Raw genomic sequence first — 26,578 nt, forward strand, 5'->3', positions numbered from 1 at the left:
GGCCTTTAGATTCAAACTGAATTACACCATCGGCTCTCCTGAGTGTCTGGCTTGTTGACTGTTGATTTTGGAACTCCTCAGCCTCCATAATCGTGTGAGCCAATTCCTTATAATAATGATTATATATGTATACGTATAAAACACACATATATAAAACCCTCATGTGCTATAAACTCCCCAAAATGAGGAAATGTATGTTATTTTTCCACTATACATTCAGCACCTGTTACAATTTTGCTGCAGTGCAGGCTTCCCAAATTAAGCATGTGTTATTGGAGAGAAGTGCCCACAGAGCAAGGATTTGCTCTTATTCTCTTCACAAAGCACTGTCTGGGAAACAAAGGGACCAAGACTTGGGGGAGAGGAAGCATTCTTTCATTTATTCATCAGTCACTTACTGTGTATGTAGTATGAAACAGATCTATTTGTGCTGGGTGAAAAAATACAGAGATAAAATATACAGTTACTGCCCTCACGGGCCTCACACTTCTTTGGATGACAAGTAAAACCTAAGCGGATAAAATCCTAATTAACAGGGTGACTTCCACATTAATCTGAAATGGGTATGGACCTAATGACGCAGCTTCAAAATGTATAAATCCAAAGCTGATAGAACTGAAAAGGGAAAGAGCTCCACAACCATGGAGATTTCAATATGCTGCTCAGTAACGGACAGAATGAGCACACAGAAAATCAGTAAGAATAGAGAAGCGCTGCACCCAAACAAAGCAGAAGGCCCATTATTTTCAGAAGCACCGTTACATTCACCAAAAGAGACCGTATGCCGGCCCATAAAACGAGTTTGGGTGTGTTTAAAAGGACTGAAATCGTACAACATCCGCATTCCTCCTGGCCGCAAAGCCTCTTCTCCGGGTGCAAGTGGAGAGAACTGGGAAGGTGACAGGCAGCGACTGTTTGCAAGTATTCGGAGCTGCGCTAAACCAGCGAGAGACTGTGAGAGCATGAGAGATTGTGGGGGAGGAATAACGCACAGGACTCGACTCCTTGCCGTGACGGTGCGGAACAGGAGGTCTTATCGTTCAGGATTCGTCCCCCGGTTTCTGGCGTGGGTAATTGGACGGATAGTGATCCATTTCCCAATTAAAAAAAATAGAAGACAGGCCCCCTCCATTCTTCTCTTCCTGCAACAAAAATGATTGCTCCACCACCCTTCCTTCTCAAGTCCCGCCCTTTTACATGCCCGCCCCGGAGAGTAATCGGACGACCAAATACTGCCGCAAAGAGCGACGCCACATTCCAAGGAGCGGAAGTAGATTTCCCGGAAAGCCGTAAAGCGCGCCCCTCTTCCGGTTAACAACAGCCGTACCGACCGTCCTCGCCGGCCGTCCTCCGGTAAGCGCCTCCGCCGGGCTCTCTGTAATTCAATTTTCTCTTCCATTCCGGGCACTTCCTTGTCGTCGCCCTCTTCACCTTGGATCATGTTCAAGAAATTTGATGAAAAAGAAAATGTGTCCAACTGCATCCAGTTGAAAACTTCCGTTATTAAGGGTATTAAGAACCAGTTGATAGAGCAATTTCCTGGTATCGATCCGTGGCTGAATCAAATCATGCCTAAGAAGGATCCGGTCAAAATAGTGCGATGCCACGAACACATAGAAATCCTCACGGTAAACGGGGAGTTACTATTTTTTAGACAAAGAGAAGGGCCTTTTTATCCAACGCTAAGGCTGCTTCACAAATACCCTTTCATCCTGCCCCGCCAGCAGGTTGATAAAGGAGCCATCAAGTTTGTGCTCAGTGGAGCCAATATCATGTGTCCGGGCCTGACCTCTCCCGGAGCTAAGCTCTACCCCGCCGCTGTGGACACGGTGGTCGCAATCATGGCAGAAGGAAAACAGCACGCCCTGTGTGTGGGAGTCATGAAGATGTCTGCAGAGGAAATCGAGAAAGTCAACAAAGGAATCGGGATCGAAAATATCCATTATTTAAATGACGGGCTGTGGCACATGAAGACGTATAAATGAGCCTCAGAAGAAATGCGCCTGGGCTAAACATGGACCTCGTGCAGTATCTGCTTGTGTGTGACGGCATGAAGACGGCACCTCTGTGGTTAGCAATTCAACAGATGCTAAAAACCGGAAATAGACGAAGTAAAGCTTTGGAACGAATCCATATGTCTGTGCATGTGTCATTGTGTGTGTGTCTGTGTGAGTGTGTATGCCTGTGGATATGTGAGGGTGTGTGTGTGTGTTTGTGTGTGTTTACAGGGGAGTGATTAGATTTGCTGTCTTGTCTGTTTAAGCAGATATCAGTTCAAACAGGTAAATTATCTTTTAGAAAAATAGATTTCAAAGTCAAGAGTGTGCAGTTGCTAGATGGACCCAAGTTGGGAGAAGAAAATGCCTGCAGAGAGACCCTAAACAACTCTATTCATATGACCGTTTAAGGGATGAGTACTAGAAACAGAAAATCCGGTAAAAAGTACACAGCGGTCATTATTGGTTGTCCACCCAACAAAGTAGCCCCCGCCCTCCTTGGTGGCATAGCTCTGTCCATCCCTTTTCTACACGAGTCTGGAAAATGCTGATTAGTCAAGGCCTATCACGGTGGTCTATTTCCCTATGAGATGGATTCATTTGTAGGTGGGCCTGGGGCCTAAGGCCAAGGAGGATCTTCTGTTTAGGAACCCATGGGAAAATGAGGGTCCTTCCTCCCATGGTTTTGAGTCATTTATAGGTGGGACCACTAAAAGAAAGATGCATGGGGAGAAACTCTCCCTACTTTGGATGGACATTGGCATATGATTTTGCTCTCGCCAAACACACACACACACACCCTTGATTAGCATAAAGTCTGAACATGGTAAAGCTGAAAATAGAAAAGAGTGCCCTTGGTGATCTATGAACCAATGATTAATCAACTATGCAGATTCCATATATTGGGACCTCTTAAGGGGTGTGACTAAGTTCTGTGAAATAATAAAATTTTCTTATCGATTACTTCATTTGTACTTGAGTTTTCTGAAATTTAAAGCTAAAGAGAACTCAGTTTTTATAGAGTGGCATCATAGACACCCAACTGAAAAATATCTTAAACAGGGATAAAATAGGTCAGCTGAAAGTTCATCAGTGACTTTCACATGAGCAGTTTCAGTGAAATTCATATGAAAGCAAGATAAATTGCAGTAGATCTGGGGGTGAATGGGGAGTGAGAAGGTTAAGGTGTGGGAGTTACACTAAATGTTATTATTTACAGAATTTTGGGAATTAAAAGGTGGGTGAAAGGAAGGTCATAGTTAAGATAGTCTGTTTTGGAGTTTATATTATTTTGCTGTTATTTTAATTGTTTTTGTTTTTTTCTTTCTTGTGGCATGTTTGTTAGTGGGGTATCTGAGTATATTTATATGCTGAGGGGAAAGATTCACTAAGAGAGGGATACTTGATGGGGATTTAATCAGTGGAATAGGAAAGCAGAAAGGAATGGCTCCAAAAGCAGGGGTAGAGGATGGCCTTCTATCCTCAGAAATCTGCACATTTTGATTATCGCCTTTCACTATAGGGTTGTCATGTAACAGCTCTTAAATACTCCTCTTCAAAACACTGTTTTTTCCTTAAAGGCTTAGGGCTTTTGCCCCTATTAATTCTCCGCCCAAATCAGCATCATTAAGTCTGGTCAGTGGTGGATACCTGTGGAGGGTCTCTGAACGTCTCATGATAATCTGGAGCACCCAGGCCTCTGACGAACACTGATGGAGACAATCAAGTAAGCAAACTTTCAGTTCTTCTTTTACCATATTCTAACTATCTCCACCAAAAATTGAACAAGGACCTTCTGGATCTACTCTAAGCCTTCTTTCAGGTCTCTTCTATTCCTTCTCTTATTCCATCCTGGTTCACTTGGTTCTATTGGATGGTGTTGTAGTCCTACTCAACAACTCAGAATGGACAGCCTGTATACAAACTGGGAAGCGGATGGAGATAAAGAGTTCTATGAACTTCCTGGAATTTCATACAAAATCTGGTGTGTATGTGCATAGATAACTGTATTTGGTAGAGCATTCTCTATATTGATCATGTGTTTAAGGTGACCTGTGAGCCAAAAGGGTATTATGAACAATTAAAGTAGAAGAGCATCCCCATCTACTTCTTCTTGGCTAATGCCAGTGCATAGTTCAATGATAGGATGCTGGAAAATGAAATACAAATTACAGTCATATCTTACCTCAAGAATCTACCCACTCCAGTGCTATGTAACCCAGAATAGTTCAACAAACATTCTTGGGTACTTACTGTAAGGCAGACACTGGGCTAGGAGTAAGGGACAGAAAGAGAAATATACTATTACCTTAACTTTTAGGAGCTTGGTCTTATTAGGAAGGCAAACTTAGATAATTTCACTTTCGTATATTCATGTATGTATATAACCTACATACGGTAAATATCTGAATTACCTATTACAACATAGCATGAATGAATGAGGGAAAGCTGTCTCTCCCTAGAGAATCAAAGAGGGTTTCTGAATGACAGGTTGTGTGAGTGGGGACATAAAAGATGATTCAGAATATTGGGAATTCCCTGGTGGTCCAGTGGTTGGGACTCTGTGCTTTCACTGCTGAGGGCCAGGGTTCAGTCCCTGGTCAAGGAACTAAGATCCCACAAGCCAAGTGGCATGGCCAAAAAAAAAAAAAAAAAAAAAAACTTCATAATGAATATGGTGAAAAATTACAGTAAAAGATACAGGGCAAGCAATGCAGTAGATTCACAGAAACACAAGCAGTTTGTCTTTTGTAGGCCATGATTTTCCTGGAAAAGGTGAGAGGAGATGAAGCTGGAGGCCTATGGTAGAGACCCATTTTTAATATGCTAAAGAATTTATATACTTGAGGGACTTCCCTGGTGGTCCAGAGGTAAAGAATCCACCTTCCAATACAGGGAACGCGGGTTCGATCCCTGGTCAGGGAACTAAGATCCCACACGTCGCAGGGCAACTAAGCCCGCATGCCACAACTGCTGAGCTGACGCACCTCCATGAGAGAGCCCACATGCTGCAAACTACAGAGTCCATGTGCTCTGGAGCCCACACGCCACAACTAGAGAGAGGAAAAAAAAAAAACCTGCACGCCACAACTAGAGAGAAGCCCACGTGCTGCAACAAAAGATCCTGCATGCTGCAACTAAGACCCAGCGCAGCCAAATAAATAAATAAATATTAAAAAATGTATATACTTGACAATTTAAATCGGTCTTTTAAAGGCTGCTAAAAAAGAATGAGACATGAACAATATATTTTGGATAGATGATAATGGTGAGGATGGGTTCTAGTGGGGATAAGACTAGAGAAAATAACTAATATTGCAGCATTGTAGGTATTTCAGGCAAAAGATAATGGCACTGATTAAAAGGATTTGAACTATTCTAAAAATGTTTGTGGAGGAAATTTTCCTAAGACATTAAGGGAACCACCAGCTCACTTAAGAAGAAATGGATAACTACAGTAGTACTATATCTATTAAAGTACATAATTAAATTTGTAGTTAAAATTCTACAAACAAGGAGAACTCCAGACCCAGAAAGTTTCACTAGTGAAATCTACCAAACATTTCAGGAAGAAATAATTTAAAAATTTATAGAATTTCTTCTAAAGTAAACAGGTTTGGGGAATACTTTCCAACTCATTTTATGAGACCAGCAGTACCGAAAAATCCAAACCAAAGACATGGCAAAACCCCCCACAAAACTATAGACCGATATCCATCTGAATATAAACACAAATACTGTTTAAAAAATGAGCAAACTGAGCCCAGCAATATGTAAAAATGGCAAAACGGATTTATTCTGGAAATGGAAGCTTGGTTTAATATTTAGAAATCAATGTAATATGCCATATTAATAGATTAAAGAAGGAAAAGCATAAGGTATTCCCACTAGATGCAGAAAAAAACATTTGACATAGTTCATTATTAATTCATTCACTGAAAGAAATCTTCCTCAACCTGATAAAGTAGGTCTATAAAATACCTACAGCTCACATATATTTATTGGTGAAAGACTGAATGCTGTCTTCCTAAAATCAGGAACAGGACAGAAATGTCCCCTGTAACTCCTTCTATCAGTCATTTTAGGTAGTGATTCAGTAAAGGAAGACCAAAGAAATAAAAGGCATACAGCCTGCAAGTAAAAAACAAAACTGTCTCTACTCACAGACAACTTAGTTGTCTAAGTAGAAAATCCAAAGGAATGTACAAAATAAGCCATTAGAACAGATACATGAGGTTAGCAAATCAATATTTAAAAATCAGTTGCATGTCTACATGCCAGCAATGAACAATTGTTGAAATTTAAAAATAGACCATTTTCAGTAGCACAGAAAAACTTGAAATCCTTAATCAAACAGTATGTGCATGATCTGTATGCCAAAACCACAAAACACTTATGAATGAAACACTGATTAAAGGGCACTTTCATAAACACAGAGGTTTGATCTGTTCAGGAACAGGAAAGTGATAATGTCAATTCTCCCCAAATTAATATAGAGATTTAATACAATTTGAGTCAAAATCACACAGGTTTTTCATAAGAATTGGCAAACTATTTCTAAATTTTTGTTGTTGTTGTTAAATTTAGTTATTTATTTATTTATTTCTGGCTACCTTGGGCCTTCTTTGCTGCATGTGGGCTTTCTCTAGTTGTGGTGAGCGGGGGCTACTCTTTGTTTGCGGTGCGCGGGCTTCTCATTGCGGTGGCTTCTCTTGTTGCGGAGCACAGGCTCTAGGCACGTGGGCTTCAGTAGTTGTGACTTGTGGGCTCCAGAGCTCAGGCTTAGTAGTTGTGGCACACGGGCTTAGTTGCTCCATGGCATGTGGGATCTTCCCGGACCAGGGCTTGAACCCGTGTCCCCTGCATTGGCAGGCGGATTCTTAACCACTGCGCCACCAGGGAAGCCCCTATTTCTAAAATTTTAATGGCACTTCAAAGGGACAGAATAGTCCAAACCATTGTGAAAAGGGAGAACAAAGTTGGAGGGCTCACACTTACAGATGCCAAAGCTTCCTATAAAGCTGCTGTAGACAGTGTGGTCTTAGCAAAAGGACAGACTCATGAATCAAGGGAGCTGAGAAGAGTCCCCAGATGGACCTGCTAAATATTGTCAATTGATTTTCTACAAAGTTGCAAAGGTAATTCCATGGAGCAAGAATAGTCTTCTCAACAAATGGTGCTGGGGGCATCCATATGCAAAAATATTGAACTTTGGCCCTTACTTTACAATGTAAATAAAAATTAGCTCAAAATGCATTGTAGACCTAAATGTTAAAACGTATCAAATTTCTAGAAGTAAGCATAGGAGAAAAACTATGAGTTTAACAAAGATTTCTTAGATGTAACACCAAAAACACTACCCTTTTAAAAAATTTTAATTAATTAATTAATTAATTTATGGCTATGTTGGGTCTTCGTTGCTGCAGGTGGGCTTTCTTTAGTTGCAGCGAGCGGGGGCTACTCTTTGTTTACGGTGCACGGGCTTCTCATTGCAGTGGCTTCTCTTTTTGTGGAGCACGGGCTCTTAGGCACGCAGGCTTCAGTAGTTGTGGCTCGTGTGCTCTAGGGCGCAGGCTCAATAGTTGTGGTGCATGGGCTTAGTTGCTCCGCGGCATGTGGGATCTTCCCGGACCAGGGCTCGAACCTGCATCCCCTGCACTGACAGGCAGATTCTTATCCACTACACCACCAGGGAAGACCCCAAAACACTACCATTAAATGAAGAAATAGAAATAACTGAAATTAAGAACTTCTAAGTTTTTAAAGACACTGTTAAGACACGGAAAAGACAAACCGTATACTAAAAGAAACTATTATCAAAACATATATTTAATAAGTCATTAGCATCCAAAATGTATATTTTCAAAATTCAGTGATGAAAAAGCAAGAAAAAAACAGGCAAAATGTTTGACAGACACTTCACTAAATAAGATATATATGAATAGCAAATAAGCACATGAAAAGATGCTCAACATCTTTAATAATTAGAGAAATTAAAATTAAACCACAGTGAGATACACTGCATACAAACAACAACAACAGAAAAGGCTGGCCGTGTAAGTGTTGGCAGAAATGCTGAGCAAATGGAACTCTCATCCATTGCTGCTGGGAATGCAAGTGGTGTAGCCAGCTGTGGAAAGGAAATGTTTATAGTGGCTGTATTTGTAATCCCCCCAAACTTGAAACACAGTAAAGGGACATTCCTACCAAAGGGACATTCCTACCAGTGCCATATACTTATCCACTCTCAATCTTTATTTTAATAGGAATCTTTTAACAGCAAACATATTACAAATAATGACCAATAAGGATGTTGAATATTACAAACTGAGGTTTTCAGATTATGAGGATTAATGATAGTGAACATATTGGCACATTTTTTCATCTCTATGCACTTTCTCATTCTTTTGAGAAAGGTCAAGGTCTATGTTAAATCAAGGTCAAGGTCTATGTTAAATCAAGGTCAAGGTCTATGTTAAATCAAAGGTCAAGGTCTATGTTAATCCTGGGACCTCAGTCCTTCAGTTCATCCTCACGTGATAAACTCCAGGAAAACTTTAAAACACAAAGAGCATGATTGCAATTCTTGCTTGCTCTTTCAGCAGAGCTAAATTCAGGGTATAAATATTTTCTTTAAAAATTCAGTTGGCTCAACATATTTTCAAAGGAGGAAATTCTGAGGCTTTGAAAAGCACATCTGTGTTACAGAGAAAACATTTTCTAAGCAGGAAAAGTCTTTCTGACTCTGCAAAACAACATTTTCAATTGCATGTTTTGGGGTTATCTCTGTCCGAAGACTTTTTTCTTCTGTCCAAATGTTGTAGAAAGGTGCACAAGCAAGTCATGGTTATGTCAGAAGCTTAGCCAAACAATCGTGAAAATCAAATATGATATCAATTGGTTTTCTTTGGGCAAAATAATGCTTTTTACAGTAAGCCCTGCATTTCCGGTCTGTTGAGGATTTGAGCTGACTATGACCATTCCTTTCAAAACCATGAAGTGAGCAGCCCCTCCAAGGGCTCCTTATGTACATACCGACTATTGGTCATTATGTCTCTGTTCTTTTGAGGTCAAATGACAGTTTATTTTTAAAAATTTGTATTTATATCTCAGTAAAAATCTATAAAAATGTAAAAGAATGAAAACATGGGTGCATGTAGAGGGCATTAGGCTAAGAAGGACACGTTCTTAAAACCATTGCAGATTCTCAGGCCAAAGAGAGCTGTGATTTGTCGTCCTGTTTATCGGTTATGCTGTTTTTTTCCTTTCTTATTAACCTTCCAAGTTGTACTAGATGACATTCAAGAAGCTGCACTAAGGTTTTGAGTATCACTCTCTTAATTACAGATAAAGCACCACTTCGGTGAACGTGGTTTAAAAGTGAGCCCTTAACCAAGCAATGCCCTCATTCTGGTGATGCACCAAAGAGGCTTAGGTTTATTGCTTTTGTTAAAATTCAGTTTAATGTACTATTACTCTCAATTAAAGGATGCTGTTTTGCACTACCTATTTGTAGATGAACACAGGAGAAATTCCCTGAGCTGTGGATACTTCCCCACAGGATTAAGTGGTGACTAACTCACCAGAGCTGCTAATACCCTTTACCCCATCCTTCTTTTCCTGGTGCCCCTTTCCCCAAACCTACACAGCCCTTCCTCTTCAGCCTCCCCCTCTCCCCATATACCCTTTAAAATATTCATAATTTATGAGAACAATCATCTGAGATAGGATTATAACCTCCTTTTTTGGAGCTGACAATTTGAGGCACACAGAGAGGCAAGGCTAATTACCCAAAGTCACAGAGCCCGTGGATGATGGAGATGGGCTTGGGTCTCAGACATCTGACTCCAGAATCCGGGTGCTCATCTGTAGAAGACACCAGAGAATTTCCCCACCTGATTCAACATGCTGTTTGACTTGTTACCTCACCCTCAGGGACATGCAAGAATTTCTGTTGGTTTCCTCTTACTGAAAAAAAAGTCACAGAGTCTTAGTTTTCATCTCTAAAAGCTAACCATCCCACTTCACTCTAGCCAACCTGTTTTATTCACTCTCTCACAGACTTTTTGTGGACATTTTGGAGTCCAGCTTAGGTTCAAATTATTCTTTTATCTTGAGTTTTCTATTCCCTCTTGGCCTAACTATTATATACATTATCACTTTTCTTCAGAACTTAATGAAGGCTTGCATTTCCTCTATTAGATTCTCCTTTATTATTCCCCTCACCAAAGGTCGAATCTTCTGATATCTTAAGGGAACGTAATGTCTGTATATCTCATTTTGCCATTTTATCACGTTGGCCTCAAGGAATCATATAAAAGTTACATGGATTGTCATCTACTAGCAAAACCACGGTGCTGGTTATGTTAGAACTGCAAAGCAGTGTGAAACAGGGTTTTTGCACTCAGTGAATTTATATATATATATGAAGTCAAGATATAAAGGTGAGGGCTTCCCTGGTGGCGCAGTGGTTGAGAATCCGCCTGCCAATGCAGGGGACACGGGTTCGAGCCCTGGTCTGGGAAGATCCCACATGCCACGGAGCAACTAGGCCCGTGAGCCACAACTACTGAGCCCGCGCGTCTGGAGCTTGTGCTCCTCAACAAGAGAGGCCGCGACAGTGAGAGGCCCGCGCACCGCGATGAAGAGTGGCCCCCACTTGCCACAACTCGAGAAAGCCCACGCACAGAAACGAAGACCCAACACAGCCAAAAATAAATAAATAAATAAAAAAAAAAAAAAAAAAAAAGATATAAAGGTGAATTTTTAAAAATACTTTTTTAAAACCAAAACTAGGAATAAGACAAGATGATACCAAAGTAGCTGGCACTACACAGACATTCTTTGTGCGGACAATATCAATATATGCGTGAAGAGGAGGGAGAGGTAACTAGTGTCCCGATCAGTCCAGGAAGATTTATGGAGGAGACAGATGAAGCCATAAACATGTAACAGAAGAAAAATGTAGTGGAAGTGGAATGTAAGAATGGAAAAGGTGGACTGAAGCCACATAGAGAGTGCTTTGAGTTCTCAGTCAGTGCATTCCCCTGAAGGTAACAGGTCACCTGGGCTTTTGAGCCCAGCAATGGAATGTTGATTTTGAAAGTGTCTTGCAAGAGAGACTATAGACGTGGGAAAGTCTGCGTGCTGTAAATATGGAGGCTTGAGACCCTGAGCGCAGGAAGTGAGAGAGAGAAAGGTAGAAATTCATGTCTGTGGGTTACATACCTGTTGTTGTTGTTGTGTGTGTGTGTGAGCGTGTGTGTGTGCACACGATTTAGCAGGAGCAAGCTGTTTGAGAATTGAACAGGCCAACTCTACATGGATTTTGCCCTACAGAATCCTCAAATAATTAGCAATTCAATGGAGACAATGAAGTCTGTTGTCTGACACCCTGTAGCCTGGCAAGAATGGCTCCGTGATTGACAGTCCCCACTCTCACCTGCTGGGCTGGAGTTACTTGGTGTTGCCTTAGTGTCTGAACTGTGTCTTTTTACCCCATCCTGTACTAAACATCAGAAAGAACACCATCCATGTGATTAGGGAACATCTGTTTGTTCTTTTTCCGTTTTAACAGCAATGAGAACTACAAAAGCCTAGATCTTTTTAGCACTAGGAACATGGATGATTTAAAATATGGATGGTGGAATTCAGGTATGATAAAATTAGTGCAGAAATCTAGCTATAAATAAGCACCAAAGAAGAGTAAAATACAATGTGCAGGATTTTTCACATCAAACTCTAGTTCAGGAATAGATTATGCATATGTTCATGTATTTAAATACCTGAAAATTAAGAAATATGTGGCACACAATATGCACAAACTCTAAAGTATGAAATTTATAGTAGAATAGCTTTGTAGTATATTTTATTCCCTTAGAATATTTTAAGATTTTAATGTAATAATGAATTAAACTATTAACAATAAAAACAATTTTATGAAGCACATTTGTCAATTTTAATACACAATCCAATAATCAGTAATAATGGAGAAACCCTCAATACTTCTTATAGCTTTAAAAAATCATAGCTTTTCCTTTTAGACTTACAGCCAGAACTCTGAATAAGAATTAGTTATTTTTAATATTAGAAAATAGTTTTAATTAAGGACTGGGAGTTTACACAGGAAATGACCCCTTCCCCGCTCTCCCACCCCTCCACCACGCTACACACATTAAGTCCTCTCATTTAAAACAAATATTTTCAGCAAGGTAATCATACTAGTGCATAAAAGACAAACTGCCTCTTTTTGGGGGGAGGGGGTAGAATTGGGAGTGAAAATGTAATAAACAGATGTAGATAATTAGTTGGAAGAAATAATAGAAAGCCTTATGCTGTTAATGAAATTTCCAAAATTCGTCTGAAACCATTGACTTAATTTATGTATTCATTTATTCTTACATTAATTCATGTAACAACTACTAATTAACACCCACCATAAAATGGAAATTAAAATACTTAGGCAAGCCTTTTTGGCTGCAATTAACAAAGCCCCATTGCCCTAGTAGAAGCAAAACATTGCCGGCCATCTTAAAGATTTGGGGCATCTCCAGGAAGGCACAGGGTTGGGAGTGGGGTTGGTTCTCACGGGGGTGTGCCCGCAGACCCCTTACGACTCAAGGTGAGGGGGGGTGGTCTCATCTCTGTCTCTTTCTTTCTGCTTTGTTCTGTTCCTTCCTTGCAAACCAATTGCTCTGATTTTGGTGTACATGAGTCAGAATTGCCCAGACTGTGCTCCTGAGTTGGCCACCTGTGGACGCTGATTAGTGTCTGAAATCCAAATCCAAGTTCCAGGAAGAATGTGTACCCTTGGCGTTGCTTTGCTCTCATCACCCCTCGGCTCAATCAATTACTGCAGCAGCCTCCTGCCCTCCCTACTCTGGTCTTTTATTTTTCCCAAACAGTCTTCCCTGCTGCGTTCAGATGGATCCTTCTGAAATTCAAATCTGATCATGCCTCACACCTAGCTTTTAGTCTTAAAAGGCTGCATATTACTCTCTGGTTAAAATAGGGATGCCTTAAATGGAGTGCGAGACCCTTCCTGATTCAGCCTCTGGGAATTCTTAGGTCTCCTCTCTCACCAGCTTCACTAATTCTAGCCCTCTCTGCTACAGAAACCCTGATTTGTAGTTTTTCTAAGGCACCATGCTGTCCCCTGCCTTTGGGTTTTAACTTCTCTGTTCTGTCTGAAGAACTTCTCTATTCTGCCTACCCCCTGCCTTCGCGTGGCTAACTGTTACTCCTCCTTCTGTGTTAATTGCTTGTTGCATCCGGCAGACTTTCCTGATCCCAAGTCTGAGCCACAGCCCCACATGCCCCCTCGCACCAGGTACCACTGCTGCTGCAGCCCTGGGCATCTGTACAGTTGTCTGCTCGTGTGTCTGTACAATTTGTGAAAACTTGTTTCCACCTATTATATACTGTATTAGCAATAAATACTGATTAAATAGGGAAATAATCAAATCAGTGGAATCCATAATCGAATAATAGCATTTCCAGATGGGAAGGAGACAAGGATTTTAACTGCCCCACCCCCTCACTAAGTGAACCAACGGCCACAGAATGCTGTTGTTTAAGGAAAATATACTGATGATTTAACTCAGAAGAAAACTGGTTAAGTAATCGGAAACAGGAGGGGTTAACTTGAATGTGCTGGATGTTTGAAAAATACAATGTCTAATCCTGGTTCTTCCTGAACTTGTGTGAAATTAGTCAAATTCCTTACTAACATTAAAGGGTTGGTATAAAATTTAAATAAAACAATACAAGTATTTAGAAGCTGTAGAAGTATCTCCCCAAAGAGTACAAAGTCTAAAATACCTTTATAAATATATATCTATATAAATCAATAAAATATGAGTAACTTGGGGGTTGACATTCAAGTAATACCTAAGGTATTAGCTCTTTTCTTGGAGTTCCTGTGTTCAAATAGCCACATGCTTGTTCCAGGTGGTTGCCCTCAATACGTGCTTCCCTGTTCCTCTTCTGCATTTGGAATCAAATGAGATAAAGACAAACCAAAAGGTAGATGGAGATTAAAATATTCACAGCCACAGAAGCAAATTCTGTGGGCAATTGCTGCTATTTGGCCCTGCCAGAATGATGCCCAGGACTTTATTTACCTAAAGGACAAATAGCTTAGTTGTGTGACAACGTTCTTACTAATACTATGACAAACCCACAACGCTTAGTGTCAAAAACTGTGGGAATTAAGGCTTTGAAACCTCCTAGTCTCTATGATCAAGGCCAAGTCATACATCCTTGTTTGAAACTTGATTTCATTATCTGTAAATGGAAATAAATATACAAGCCCCCCCACCCCCTTGTATTTGTTTTGTAGACCACATTGATAATGTGGGAATTTAGTCCATGTATTTTTAAATGGTGTAGACATTTTATTAATTAAGCATTAAAACAACAATAAGGCATTGTAATATCCCTGACATGAGATTGGGTAACTCAAGAGACTAAGTCCTGGCTGTAAGGCAGTTCGTGCACCAGCCCTCTGTATACTTTGGTGATAAGTGTATCGTTCCAGAATTTGTACCTTGAATACATTTCTGTGCATTTGCTTATTTTTCTTCAATATTTTAGTTATCTGTGCATTTGACTATCTTTCTTTAACTCATCGTTTTATCGTATCGTATAAAGAGAATTCATTTGGGTTCACTTCAGGTTTTTTCAAAATGTGACCTAAATATAATCCAAGTAGATTCCATGTGTCCAAGCCTGAGTTACCTGGAGAACAGTAGTGCAGCTGAGAGAAGTACAGTGTTCTGTGGGCTGGTGTGTGCGGGAGAGGGTTTGTGTGCTCTTTTGTAGATTTGCTGGGTTGAGGGGATAGTGGGACAGCCACATTATATATAACAGTCACCTGCAGATTAGTGTGTGAATTTGAAGATAGATGTTAAAAATTAAGATGTAGTTTTGAGTGTCCTCAGTGAACACTTATTATTTCTCTCTTTTTAAAGGAATAGCTTTCCAAAGCCTACCTACTGTGACAATCTATTGTTTGGGCCTCCTTACTCTCTCCTTCCCCCTTTCTTAATACAATAACCTAGATTTTTGTTTCAGTATTTCTGCAACCTTCAAAATTGGTTTGTTCCTGGAGCAACTAGATGGCCCTGCAACCCTGGGCTCAGGCCTAAGCTCGGCAGTGCAATCCTTGCCCTGACCCCAGCCCTGGTCAAATTGACTGTTTTAGGGGTCTGGGCAATTGCTCCTATTTGGCTCCACCAGAATGATGCCAGGACTTTAAGGATTGGGGAAGAAACTGGGCCACAGGCTTGGGACAACAGCAATCAGATTGCAACCAAAAGGCGAGTCAGCCTGAATTTGAAGCCCAGTCATGCATGGGGGGCGGATCCAAGAGGATGAGAAGAGCAGGAGGGGGGCTGTGATGAAACCGCTTTTGAAGCCTCAAATTCTTCTGACCTTTCAGTTGTGTGTGTCCATAACTTTCCTTTATAGTTTTAGCCAAATCGACCTGTGGCTTGTGGGTTATTATTTTTGTTATGTTGTCACTTTTGCTAATATAATCGATGCATGAGGTTGAATTTACAGATTGCACAAGATATTCAAACCATACATTAGCATCACGTATCTCTAACTATATGCAAAGAACGCCCTGGCAATTTAATCTGAGAACTGCCCACTATGGGCACCTCTAAAATCATGTAGTTCAACCCCTCATTTCATAAAGGAGAAAACAGGCCAGCAAAAATAACTGAAATTGTCCAACTTAATAGACTTGGATAATGACATAGTTAAAATTAAAAAATCAGTTCTCTTTGGCATGGAAATCACTTCTGGCAGCACAGAGCATTTTCGTTATGTTTTCCACATACTGTGAAATTAGCCAAGCAAGTAGCCAAGCTAAGCCAGTTGAGAGCACTTTGTGAAGTGAGGGAATACAGGAGCATCCTCTCTGGAACCCAGAGCCAAAGTTGAGGAACAACCATGAAGGAGATTAGCATACATTTTAGCCCTGGAAAGACATCTACCCACCTCACAGAACACAGCTGGCAAAGACAAAATGAAAAGAGAGGAAAAGAAAGATGCAAATTAGCTGCCACACCACCCCCTTGTTATTAATGTAACAAGTCCTGTGTGTTTACTTAGTCCTGTGCTAATGCCTGGAGATGGAATGGTGAGCAGAGCCAGGCTCTGCCCTTACACATCCCCGTCTGGGTAGGAAAGGGAGTCTAGCAAAGAGACAATTATAACACAGACAGAAGGTAAGGTCTGCGGGTCAAGAAAGGAGTCCTCAGGGAACCCACACCTGTCTTCAGACTGCAGGGTAGGGAAGGTTTAGGCAAGTGGAAGTCAGGGAAGAGCATTCGAGGCCAAGAGAAGAGCGTAACAAAGGTTTGTGGTTGAGAGCAAAAGCCTAGGAAATGCAGAAAGTCATGTTCACGTGGCCGGGTCGTGGAGCAACAGAATGCTGAGTAATGCTAGAGGGGAAGCAGTTCTCTGACAGAGAGACAAAAGCACACAGGAGTCCTTCAAAGGATTAAACACCTCCTGGGAGATAGTATGCATGAACCCTTCATTACAGGAATGCACCCAGTTTTCAGGTGTAATTTGGATTACGACTTTGCAATTTAGAAAATCCTTTCCAAAGCAACTGAACTTTAAAGATTTTAAAGGCCATAGGCCAGACAGCATTCAAAATAATATGTTTTTGGTTTTTGCTTATAGATGCATGACAGGTGGCTTTCCTTTCACATATTATAAGGCACTTTTAGGTTTAGAAAACTGGAATGCATGCTGAACAAAATTCCAATAAACAATCATTTATTTATCTGTGTCTTTGAAGAAACAAAAGATTGCTTTCTTTAAAATTGTATTACAGCAGAAGAAAAAAATTGTCTTTTCTACAAAGAGGTATCTAGATTATCGGGGTATTTAAACATTCCATTCCTGATATAACCAAGTCTCATTTATTCCAATACATTTAAAAAAATTATGGTATACATGTATTTGCCAAATTATGTCATGGGCACTCAGTATACTTTGAGTAAAAATAGCAGATGTCTGTATTTTCCAGTTTTATGTGAATCTGCTAAACATATGTAGTCCTATACTCAACTGTAATTTTCTTTCTAATTAAAAATATATGTTGGATACATATTTCCATGTTAAGCTATGTGTGCCTTATGTATAGACTCTTTGGCCTCCTTAAAATAATATTTCCATAGTATTTATGGCTAACCAACCACCTGCCAAAATTTTGACATACTAAGAAATGGTCAATCTACTCCAAAAATAGCATGTTCTCTCAAATTTCTTAGTGGGCTTTGGACAGAATATTTCATTTCCTGTGACATTTTTAACTCCCTTCGAGCCAGTTTCAAGAGTCCTAGCTTCTCAAAAGTAGCTATAAGGTAGGAAACTTGAGTTTAAATACATTTATGAATTCTGTTCAATTATTAGGAGCATGCCACAGTGCAAGTTCTATGAATGCCTTTAATTATCCTGTTTAACCAAACATCTCAAACTTAGTGTGTGGAGTAGGATGAGCTCCTTGTTCACAAAATGTCTCAAAACAAGCTTGATGCTCTGATTTAGCGAGGACCTGTTATAGAGAGTAAGACACAATCATTAACTTTAAGAGGCTTAAGTTTAGTTGAGGAGTCAGAATGTGTGTATTTACATACAATAATAATACTGAAATATCATCGAAATGCTACATTTATGGCACAGACTAGTTAATCGAGAGTTGCTGGGGCTGACTAAAATTAAAAATTCACCAAGCTGATGGAATGCTTGGCATATGATAAACTCTCGGTAATAATAATTACAGTTAGTAGTAAAAAAAAAAAAAAGTGTGTGTTTGTGAGAGTGTGTGTAATTTGTCTCCATAGACTTGCATTGAGAGAAAGAAGAATGGGTAGAAACATCAGAATGAAGATTTTTTTAGTGCTATTGTTGCAGCAATTAAGGCAAGAGATTATGAGAATCCCACCACTAAAATGGAAAGAAAAGGAGAGAATTCAGGGGTTTTTCTTGCTATGGTGGTGGATTATGTGTGATTGGCAAAGAAGAAAAAGGAAAAGAGGAACCAACTGATGGGAATCACGGGGGCTTCTGTGTTAGTGGATGTCTCTGTGGCTGCGTCACCAATAGCAACAGTAACCATCGTGCATAGTGGTGATAACCTGCTCAGTCGGGGTCAGAGGTTAGGGTTGAAGATGTAGACTTTGAACAGCGCTTTGTGGTACTGGAGACCTCGTGGTCTCAGCGGGATGGGTTGAAACTCACAGAACACCACTCTTGATTGGGTGCAGAGCAACGGGCCCGCCCACGTCTGCAGCTCTTCCTTCGTTTCCATGGTTCCTGTGGATGTATTTCAGCTCTGAACACGTCTTGCTTGTTATGAATTTGGAGGTCATGTTACTGACACGAATATGAATTCTAGGAAGTAAAGGTAAGCCACCAATCAAGGTTGACCGATCTGATATTGGCCTAGGGCCCAAAGCTGGGACCAATGTGGGGAAAGTGATTTGAAACAGTGCTTGACATTCACGTAATAAGCTAGAAATGTCAATTGCTGCTTGAGGTAAACATTTATTTTCCAGAGTAAATGTTACAGCCCCTGCTTTTCATGACCCTGTGTCATTCAAGCACTTGTCTGAAGGGCGGAAATGCATCTTGGAAGTAGCTTTCATTCCTAATCCGTATTTGTGTTTAACTACAAAACCATTTAATCCACCTGCTCATTGTAATCAGCAAAACAGAGAACACACATTTCCTTCATTATAAAAATAAAACAAAACCAAGCACTTTTCTCTGCGTTAGATTCCTTTTGAATACTAATGTATAAAAGCCCAGGTTAAATTAATCTCAGCTGTCACAGTCGCACTTGGCAAATGAATCATAAAATAGTTTCTTCTTCATGTGACATTTTAATTTGATAGCAAATTAAAATCTTAATAAGGGCTTCTAAAATGCACATGCATATGTACATGCATAATCTCCTTTATTGGAGCTCAATGTCAAAATACAAATGATTTTGCTTTGTTTTTTTAAAATTGTGAATTTTTAAAAAGATAAAAAGATTTTCCAGATCTTTTTATCTGGTGGTTTCAAAGTCTCTATACCCTTGAATACTTTTAACTTACCTACAAAATAAGTTTTGGAAATCTTGCCAGAGTTGTTGGATAATGGTTTGTTTTTTTTTAATCACAGAAAATTATTTATTAACTGTTTACTTAAATGATACAGATATCAATGATATAATTCTCTACCTCCTAGCTTTCCTCAATAACAGTGGCCTCTCGGGGCTGGGATGTCACATGAAGAGATCAGAGGCCAATTACAGGGGTAGATTCCTGCTAGCTCTGTAGGTGCAACTCTCAAGGTGCAGAGAGGTTGCAGAAAGACACATCAGGAAACAGGTGGAGACTTACAGCTTCAACTCAGACATGCGAAGAGCTTGGAAGTTGTCATTACCATCCTCACATCAGGAAAAAAGATGAACTAACTGAAAAAAAATCAATGAAGTCTCAGGTCTAGGTACCACTCCAAATTCTGGAGAGAAACGTGAATCTGGAAAGTCAGAGCCAAGACCTGCTTTCCTGGAACAGAACCCACTGGAGCCATAAACTGGTAGCAACACTTAAAGGGTAATTTTGTTGAATTTCTGGAAGCAGAGTATGGTCTAGCTTGAGAGTAAGAAGTTGGTGGAGACCACTGAAAGGGGCTTTACCTCCAGGAATTCTGTAAAGAGCCAAGGAAGAGCCCCTTGTGGCTCTGGCAGGGGAGAAGGAGAGCAATCTTTGAGAAAGACACCCAAGTGTTCTCCATAACAGAATCCTACTCTGTGGGGAGCAGACTGTACCATCACCTTATTCCACCTGGGGGAAGACCACTGCCCTGACTCCAGCCCCCTCTAGACTTCCTGAAGCTAAGTAGCATGTGTGAAGGTCACAGCTCAGGGACACAGGCCCACCAAGAGACTGGGGTTTAATCAGAAGATAACAAAGCACTTCTCCTCTCCCACACCCCACAGCTACATCAGCAGGGCTCCTGTATAACAACAGCAGATTGTACGGGATTCAGACTCTAAGGAGGAATTCGTAGGGAAGCCCCAAAGCCGTCAGGGGAGATAAAACCAATGGAACTAGAGGAATTTGAAGCTGGCGTGTACAACTATAACAAACATTAAACATAGCCTGAACTGCACATGAAAGGTCTGTTTACCTCAGTTCCTATTACCCAGCATGTCATGTCTGGATTTCAGTAAAAAATCACAAGGCGTGCTAAAAGGCAGGAAAATTACAGTGTGGAAAGACAAAACGAGCATCAGAAAGATACTTAGATATGGCACAGGTTTTGGAATGTTTAAAAATAACTATGATTAAGCTTTAATGGAAAAGGTAGACAGCACACAGGAAGAGATGAATATGATTTTTTATCAACACAACCACAGAGCACCTGTGGATTCCCTGCCTCCATCCCTTCCCTTCCTTTTTTCAGGGCATCCAAACAGACTGCTTGAGTTTCTTGATGCCAGCTGGGTCTCTGATAGAAAATTGTATGTGCTCCTAAATGATCTTATTTTCCACTGTGGATGTTGAGTGGTGTCATTAAAAGTAAATAAATCAATGTGATGATTGTAAAAAAAAAAAAGAGAGAGGAATAATAGAAGCAGAGAGGTGGAAACTATCTGATGGGCTCATGAGTAGATGAGACACAGGCAGGGAAAGAATCACCGAGCTTGAAGGTATATCAGTTGAAACTTTCCAAACTAAAGTGCAAAGAGAAAAAAGAACAACAACAACAACAACAACAACAACAAAAATTAAGGAAGGAAGGAGGGAGAAATATGACTGGTAGCTAGATTTTATAATATCTGTGGTAATTTGGGGATTGGGTAAAAATAAAGGACAAAGGTCTAGTCAAGATCCCATAATCTTGAAATATTTAATAGATGACTGGATGCTTAAAGGACCACCCAGAAGCTAGGATCTGGGTGATTTAAGTCCAGCTCAAAGGGGCATATTTTAACTGAAGTTTACATAAGACATTTTTTTTCTCCCAATGTCACATCTTCCTTTCCCTCCTAATCTCAATTCTATTCTCTATGGGTCTGGGAGGGAACATTAAGTGCTAGGAAACATTAAGTGCCATACAATTCAGGCTTCTCAGTTTCCTGGCAAGGGCGTCCAAACTTTGCATCCACGTGTGCAAGATAGGCTGGCAATGCTCCAGTAATTGTAACAGCCATATTACTTTCTGCGTATCTGGGACAATTAAAAGCAGGCTGAAAATTGTTCTCAGACCGATTTTCCTCCATTTCAGTATTCCAGTATCTTTATAGCTTTTTAAATAAAATATCATTTAAATATGGGCTTTATAGATGAGAAATGTACAATGCTTTCAAAGTTGCTGTGTTTTTAATAATAAATATTATACCATTTGCAAGCTCATGTTTTGATTTACATAAATTGATGCCTTGTATTTTCCATAATACTTCCTGACAAAATTGCATTTGATACTTGATGAAGAGGCTTACTTGGAGGGTCATCAATTCAGTCTTACGATGATTGAATCTCTAAATGGAATAGTTGGCAGCTGTTTCTTTGCCTCGATTATACTAGGGTGACCTTAACCCTATCAGGGTATAAATAATACTCTATAAAAAATAGATTTGTGACTACAGTTTTATATCAAACATGTTTGGTTTAGTTTGAAACACTGAAATATTATACAGCCTTTGCTGAGAGTCAAAATATCCTGTGAGGTTTGAGGTCACGGGCTCTGGAATAAACTTCCTGGGTTGAAATCCTATCTCTATGCCTTAGAGGCTTTATGACTTTGGAGAAGTAACTTAATCTCTATATTCCTCAGTATTTTCATATGTAAAATTGAGATAATAATAATACCTGCCTTGTTTAGGTCTCATGGGATTAAAGGTGTTAATATACACAAATCACTCCAAAAGGTGACTAAATAAGTGCTCAGTGAGTATTTGCTGTTATCTTAAAACTTTTTTTGGTCCTGGGGCTCCCCATACATGCTGTTAAAGCCAATTGAAGATAAAGTATTTGTAGTCCTGAAAAACGTCCTAATGTTTGACTAACTGGTATTTTACTTGCCACCCAATGATGCAGAATTTAATCCGTATGTACAATGCTTCCTTCCGTAATTGTCATCAATGTATCTTGATGACTTTCCACATCTTTTTTGGAGTCCTGTCTTTTCCCAACTGGGCTCATCAGCAGAATTTCCTGGGGCACTTGTTAAACACAGTGATTCCTAAATCTCTCATCTGGAGGTCTGGAATGTGACACCTCAGAATCTATATTTTTAATAAGCACCTCAGATATTTTAATGACTACCTCAGTTGGAAAAAATATTGGTCTAAAACATACATATTAATTAAGTTCTACATCCTAAGACCATTGTAAACAAACATATTTTTCATATATATTGGAAACCATGTTAGAAATATTAATCTCTGAGGTTATTGAGCACTTGGTGTCTTTTGTGATCTATTGATGTGGTTTAACTTGACTCTCAGTTGCTAGGACAATCCATCATGAAGATGTGGTTAGCAGGATGTGCCCCCCCCCCCCACACACTCTAAAGATGTCTGCATCTGAATCTCCAGAACCTGCTAATGTGTTATGTTACATGGCAAGGGGGAATTAAGGTTGTAGATGAAAATAAGATTGCTAATCAGTTCACCTTAAAATAAGAAGAGTCTCCTAGATTATCCCACTGGGCCCAATGTAATTTCAGGGTCCTTTAAAGTATAAGAGGGAGACAAAAGGGAAAGTCAGAGTCGGAGAAAAATTGGAAGATGGAGGACGGTGCCGTGAGCCAAGAATGCAGGCAGCCTCTAGAAGCTGGAAAAGGCAAGAATACCGAGGCTTCCGAAAGCCTTCAGAAGGAACACAGGCCTGCTGACCTGATTTTAGCTCAGGAAGACCTATTTTGGACTTTTTGACTTCTAAAACTATAAGATGATAAATTTGGAGAAAATCTATTTGACCTTCAGTTTGAATTTCTACATATAGCACCAAAAGCATGGTACACACACACACACACACACACACACACACACAGGGTGAATGAGAGCTAAACCTTGCTATTTTAAGCCTTTCAGATTGGGAGTTATTTGTTACCATAGCATAAGGATAACCTCATCTCTCCAGACTGGTAAAAGCCAGAAGAATTAACCTGCAGTGTGTAATGTGAAATCATTCAGGGGCAGATATGAGATCAAATCCCTCTCTGTTACTTCAATTAGTAGAAGCTGACCTTTGAAATGCTAGTAGGGGAAGTAGATTGTAAGATTAGGATGGCATGGAGGGAGGGATACTTCATTTGACGCTATTTTATTTGGAGATGAAAGGCAAGAATGAACTTTCACCTTGGAGGACTCAGTTGCTTTTACCTGTTAAGCACTTCTATTAATCTTATATTCATATTTTGGAAAAAGAATGTGAAACAAATGAACAACAAAAGCAGTGGCAACAAATTCAGAAATAAATTTTAACTTGAATTTTATATAGCGCATTCTGGTGAAAATATTGTTCCTATTATTGGTAGTTATATAGAACTTTAACGTGCATGCCTATCACCCGGAAATCCTGTTAAATGCAGATCCCAATTCCATACATCTCAGGTAGGGAGTAAGGTTCTGCATTCTCGTGGAGCCCCACGTGGTGCTGATCCATGGACCACATTTTGACAAGCAATGTGTAGAATACACACATGCAAATAGAATATTTTAATTTCATTGGAAAGCGTAATTCCAGTTTTAGAAAATAAAGGTGTATTTAGGCAAATAATTCCAGTAGCTGTAGTTTCTCAAAATATGAGTTAGCCAGCTAAATTCAAATCCTTTGTCTGTTACCTGTTTTCTTTGAATTCTCAACATTGGCTTAGTCTCATAATACATCATTTCTACTTAGCTCAAAAAGGTTTCCTAAATGAAAACTATAACTGTAGATAAAAAAAGAAAAGAGAGAAAAAAATAATGGCAAGATATAAATTAAGAAGAAAAGCATAATCTTAAAATTATTCAGGATATTTCTTTTTTATTTTGCTTTGTTGGATAGAAGAGGAAATGAGATTGTATATTTATCAAAGAAGATTTAAAATAAGGATTTTGAAATATTACAATTTATTACTATTTATTCTTACTTTTAGCAAATAAGATGCTGAATGGAGCAAGTGCATATTCAGTTGTAATACTGATGTTTGTGCCAGGTTAAAACTCAAGTCCAAATGCCAAGACATTTAGAAAACTAAATTCTTAGATGTTATCTCAATACTTCTTTTTTTTCCCAAAGCGAGAACATTGTTATTGGTGCACTGACCTTTCTCCCAGGTCCCAGACTCAAATGATTGTACAAAAAGCAATATTCTTACAGTCAAACTATACATTCACTTATTATTTAAATGCTTCTTAGCAAATTTCTTTTTAATAGATTTATTAGAATCAAAATGTTTGTTAAATATCAGTTGTTTTTATTCTTATTTATAAAATGAAGAATAGAGGCACAAAATCTCGAGACATCCAAGATCACACTGCCTGCTAAGGAAAGCTTAAAACAAAGCACAAGAGTCCCTTTAACTACTTATTTTACAGAGACATCATATACAGCCATATGGGAAAGACTGGAATAAGATATATTAGATGTTAAATTTAAGTTTCATCTGAGTTATTGGAGTTTGATTTTAGAAATATATATTTGGCTCATGAGTTCTTTTTTAGTCTGACAAAATTGAGAGATGTGATTCAAATAACAGTTAATATATTATTCATCTATGTCTTTATGAGTCTTCATAGCTCATTCCTTTTTATCTTTGAATAGCATTCTAAGGTGTGGATGTGCCACAGTATGTTTATTCACTCAAATATTGAAGGATATATCGATTACTTCCAGTTTTGGGCATTTATGAATAAAGCTACTATAATACTTGCTTGCAGGTTTTTGTGTAAATGTACATTTTCCAGTCAGTTGGGTAAATACCTTATCGGCCTGATTGCTAAATCATTTGAAAGACTATGCTTAGTTTTGTAAGGAACTGCCAAACTGTCTTCCAAAATGGCTGTACCATTTTGCCTTCCTGCGAACAATGAATGAGAGTTCCTGTAGCATGCTTGGTGTTTATGGGTCTTTACGGTTAAGAATACTGATAGGTGTGTAATGGTTTTCATCACTGGTTTAATTTGCATTTCTCTGAAAACATGTACCATTGAGCATCTTCATCTTTTCATGTGACAATTTTCCGTTTTAGTGAGATGTCTATTCAGATCTTTTTACCATTTCTTACTTGGGTCCTTTGCTTTCTTATTGTTGAGTCTGAAGAGTCCTGTGTATTTTTTAGAGACGACTTTTATCAGATAAGTGTTTTGCAAATGTCTTCTCTCATTCCGAGGCTAACAGCATCTTTCACAAAACAGACACTTTTAATTTTAATAATGCTCACCCTGTCAATTTTTTAAATGGATCATGTTTTTGGTGCTATATGTAAAAATTCATCACCAAACTGAAGGTCAAATAGATTTTCTCCTACATTTTCTTCTAGAAATTTTATAGTTTAGTATTTAACACTTGGGTCTATGGCCCATCTTGAGTTAATTTTTGTAAAAAGTGTATGGTCTGTGTCTACACTTTTTTTTTTTGCATATGGATATACACAATTCTAGCACAATTTGTTTAAAAGACTATTCTTTCTCCACTGAATTGCCCTTGAACCCCTGTCAAAAATCAGCTGACTTAATTTGTTTGGGTCTAATTTTGAGCTCTGTATCCTGCTCATTGATCTATGTGTCTATTGTTTTGCAAATACCACACCGTCTTGGTTTTCTGTAGTTTGAATATAGTCTGTGATATTTAAAATAAATATTTTAAAATATAAAAATATATGAAGGTGTGATTTTTAAAATAAATATTTATTCTTCCTGATGTTCTATGAGCTTCCTGGATTTGTGGTTTAGTGTCAGTCATTAATTTTGCAAAGTTCTTGACCATTATTTCTTCAAATATTTCTTTTCCTCCATCCTATCTTTATTCTCCGGATATGCCAATGACACACATGTTACATACTTTTAAATTGTCTCACAGTTCTTGAATGTCCTGTTATTTCTCTTTCTCTTTTTTTTTTCTCCTTGAATTTCAGTCTGGGAAGTTTCTATTTATATATCCAAGCTCACTGACTCTTTCCTCAGCCGTGTCCGGTCTACTGATGATCTCTTTGAAGGCATTTTTCATGTCTGTTACTATGTTTTTTATTTCTAGCATTTCTTTTTGATTCTTAGAGCTTCTGTCTCTCTGCTTACATTACCCGTGTAAACTTACATGCTGTTAACTTTTCCCATTAGAGCCCTTGACCTACTAATCACAGTTATTTTAAATTCTGTAACTGATAATTCCAACATCTGTGTCACATCTGTCTGATACCGATGCTCACTTTGTCTCTTCACACTGTATTTTTTCTTGTCTTTTATGCTTTCTAATTTTTTGTTGAAAGCCGGACACACATTGACTAACAGGTACTGAAGTAAATAGGCTTTTAGTTGGAGGATTTATGGTCATCCGGCTAAGGGTAGCCGTAGC

General features: G+C 39.1%; 1 protein-coding gene and 1 long non-coding RNA gene across 5 annotated transcripts in view; both read left to right on the top strand.

The window, feature by feature from the left end:
* Positions 1-1,255: 1,255 nt before the first annotated feature.
* On the top strand, positions 1,256-2,129 carry LOC103003984 (malignant T-cell-amplified sequence 1-like). 3 transcript variants are annotated; one of them, XM_057543795.1, is made up of 2 exons: positions 1,256-1,628; positions 1,725-2,129. In XM_057543795.1, exons 1-2 carry the CDS (start codon positions 1,440-1,442, stop codon positions 1,983-1,985), a joined length of 450 nt encoding a protein of 149 aa, XP_057399778.1. In that variant the 5' UTR covers positions 1,256-1,439; the 3' UTR covers positions 1,986-2,129. The 3 variants fall into 3 exon arrangements, with proteins under 3 accessions (XP_057399778.1, XP_057399779.1, XP_007167520.1); XM_057543796.1 differs by having other exon boundaries at positions 1,728-2,129; XM_007167458.3 differs by having other exon boundaries at positions 1,273-2,129.
* A 1,454-nt stretch (positions 2,130-3,583) lies between these two features.
* The window catches only part of LOC130707656 (uncharacterized), a 99,953-nt gene continuing 76,958 nt past the window's right edge, over positions 3,584-26,578 (top strand). For both annotated transcript variants that reach the window (XR_009007657.1, XR_009007658.1), the window contains exon 1: positions 3,584-3,723. This is a non-coding gene — a long non-coding RNA (uncharacterized LOC130707656). The remainder of the gene's footprint in view (positions 3,724-26,578) is intronic.

This window comes from Balaenoptera acutorostrata, chromosome 3 (genome assembly GCF_949987535.1).
Source record: "Balaenoptera acutorostrata chromosome 3, mBalAcu1.1, whole genome shotgun sequence".
NCBI lineage: Eukaryota > Metazoa > Chordata > Mammalia > Artiodactyla > Balaenopteridae > Balaenoptera > Balaenoptera acutorostrata.

Coding starts and splice junctions, on each gene's coding strand:
- LOC103003984 (XM_007167458.3), top strand. CDS start 1,440: ATGTTCAAGAAATTTGATGAAAAAGAAAATGTGTCCAACTGCATCCAG.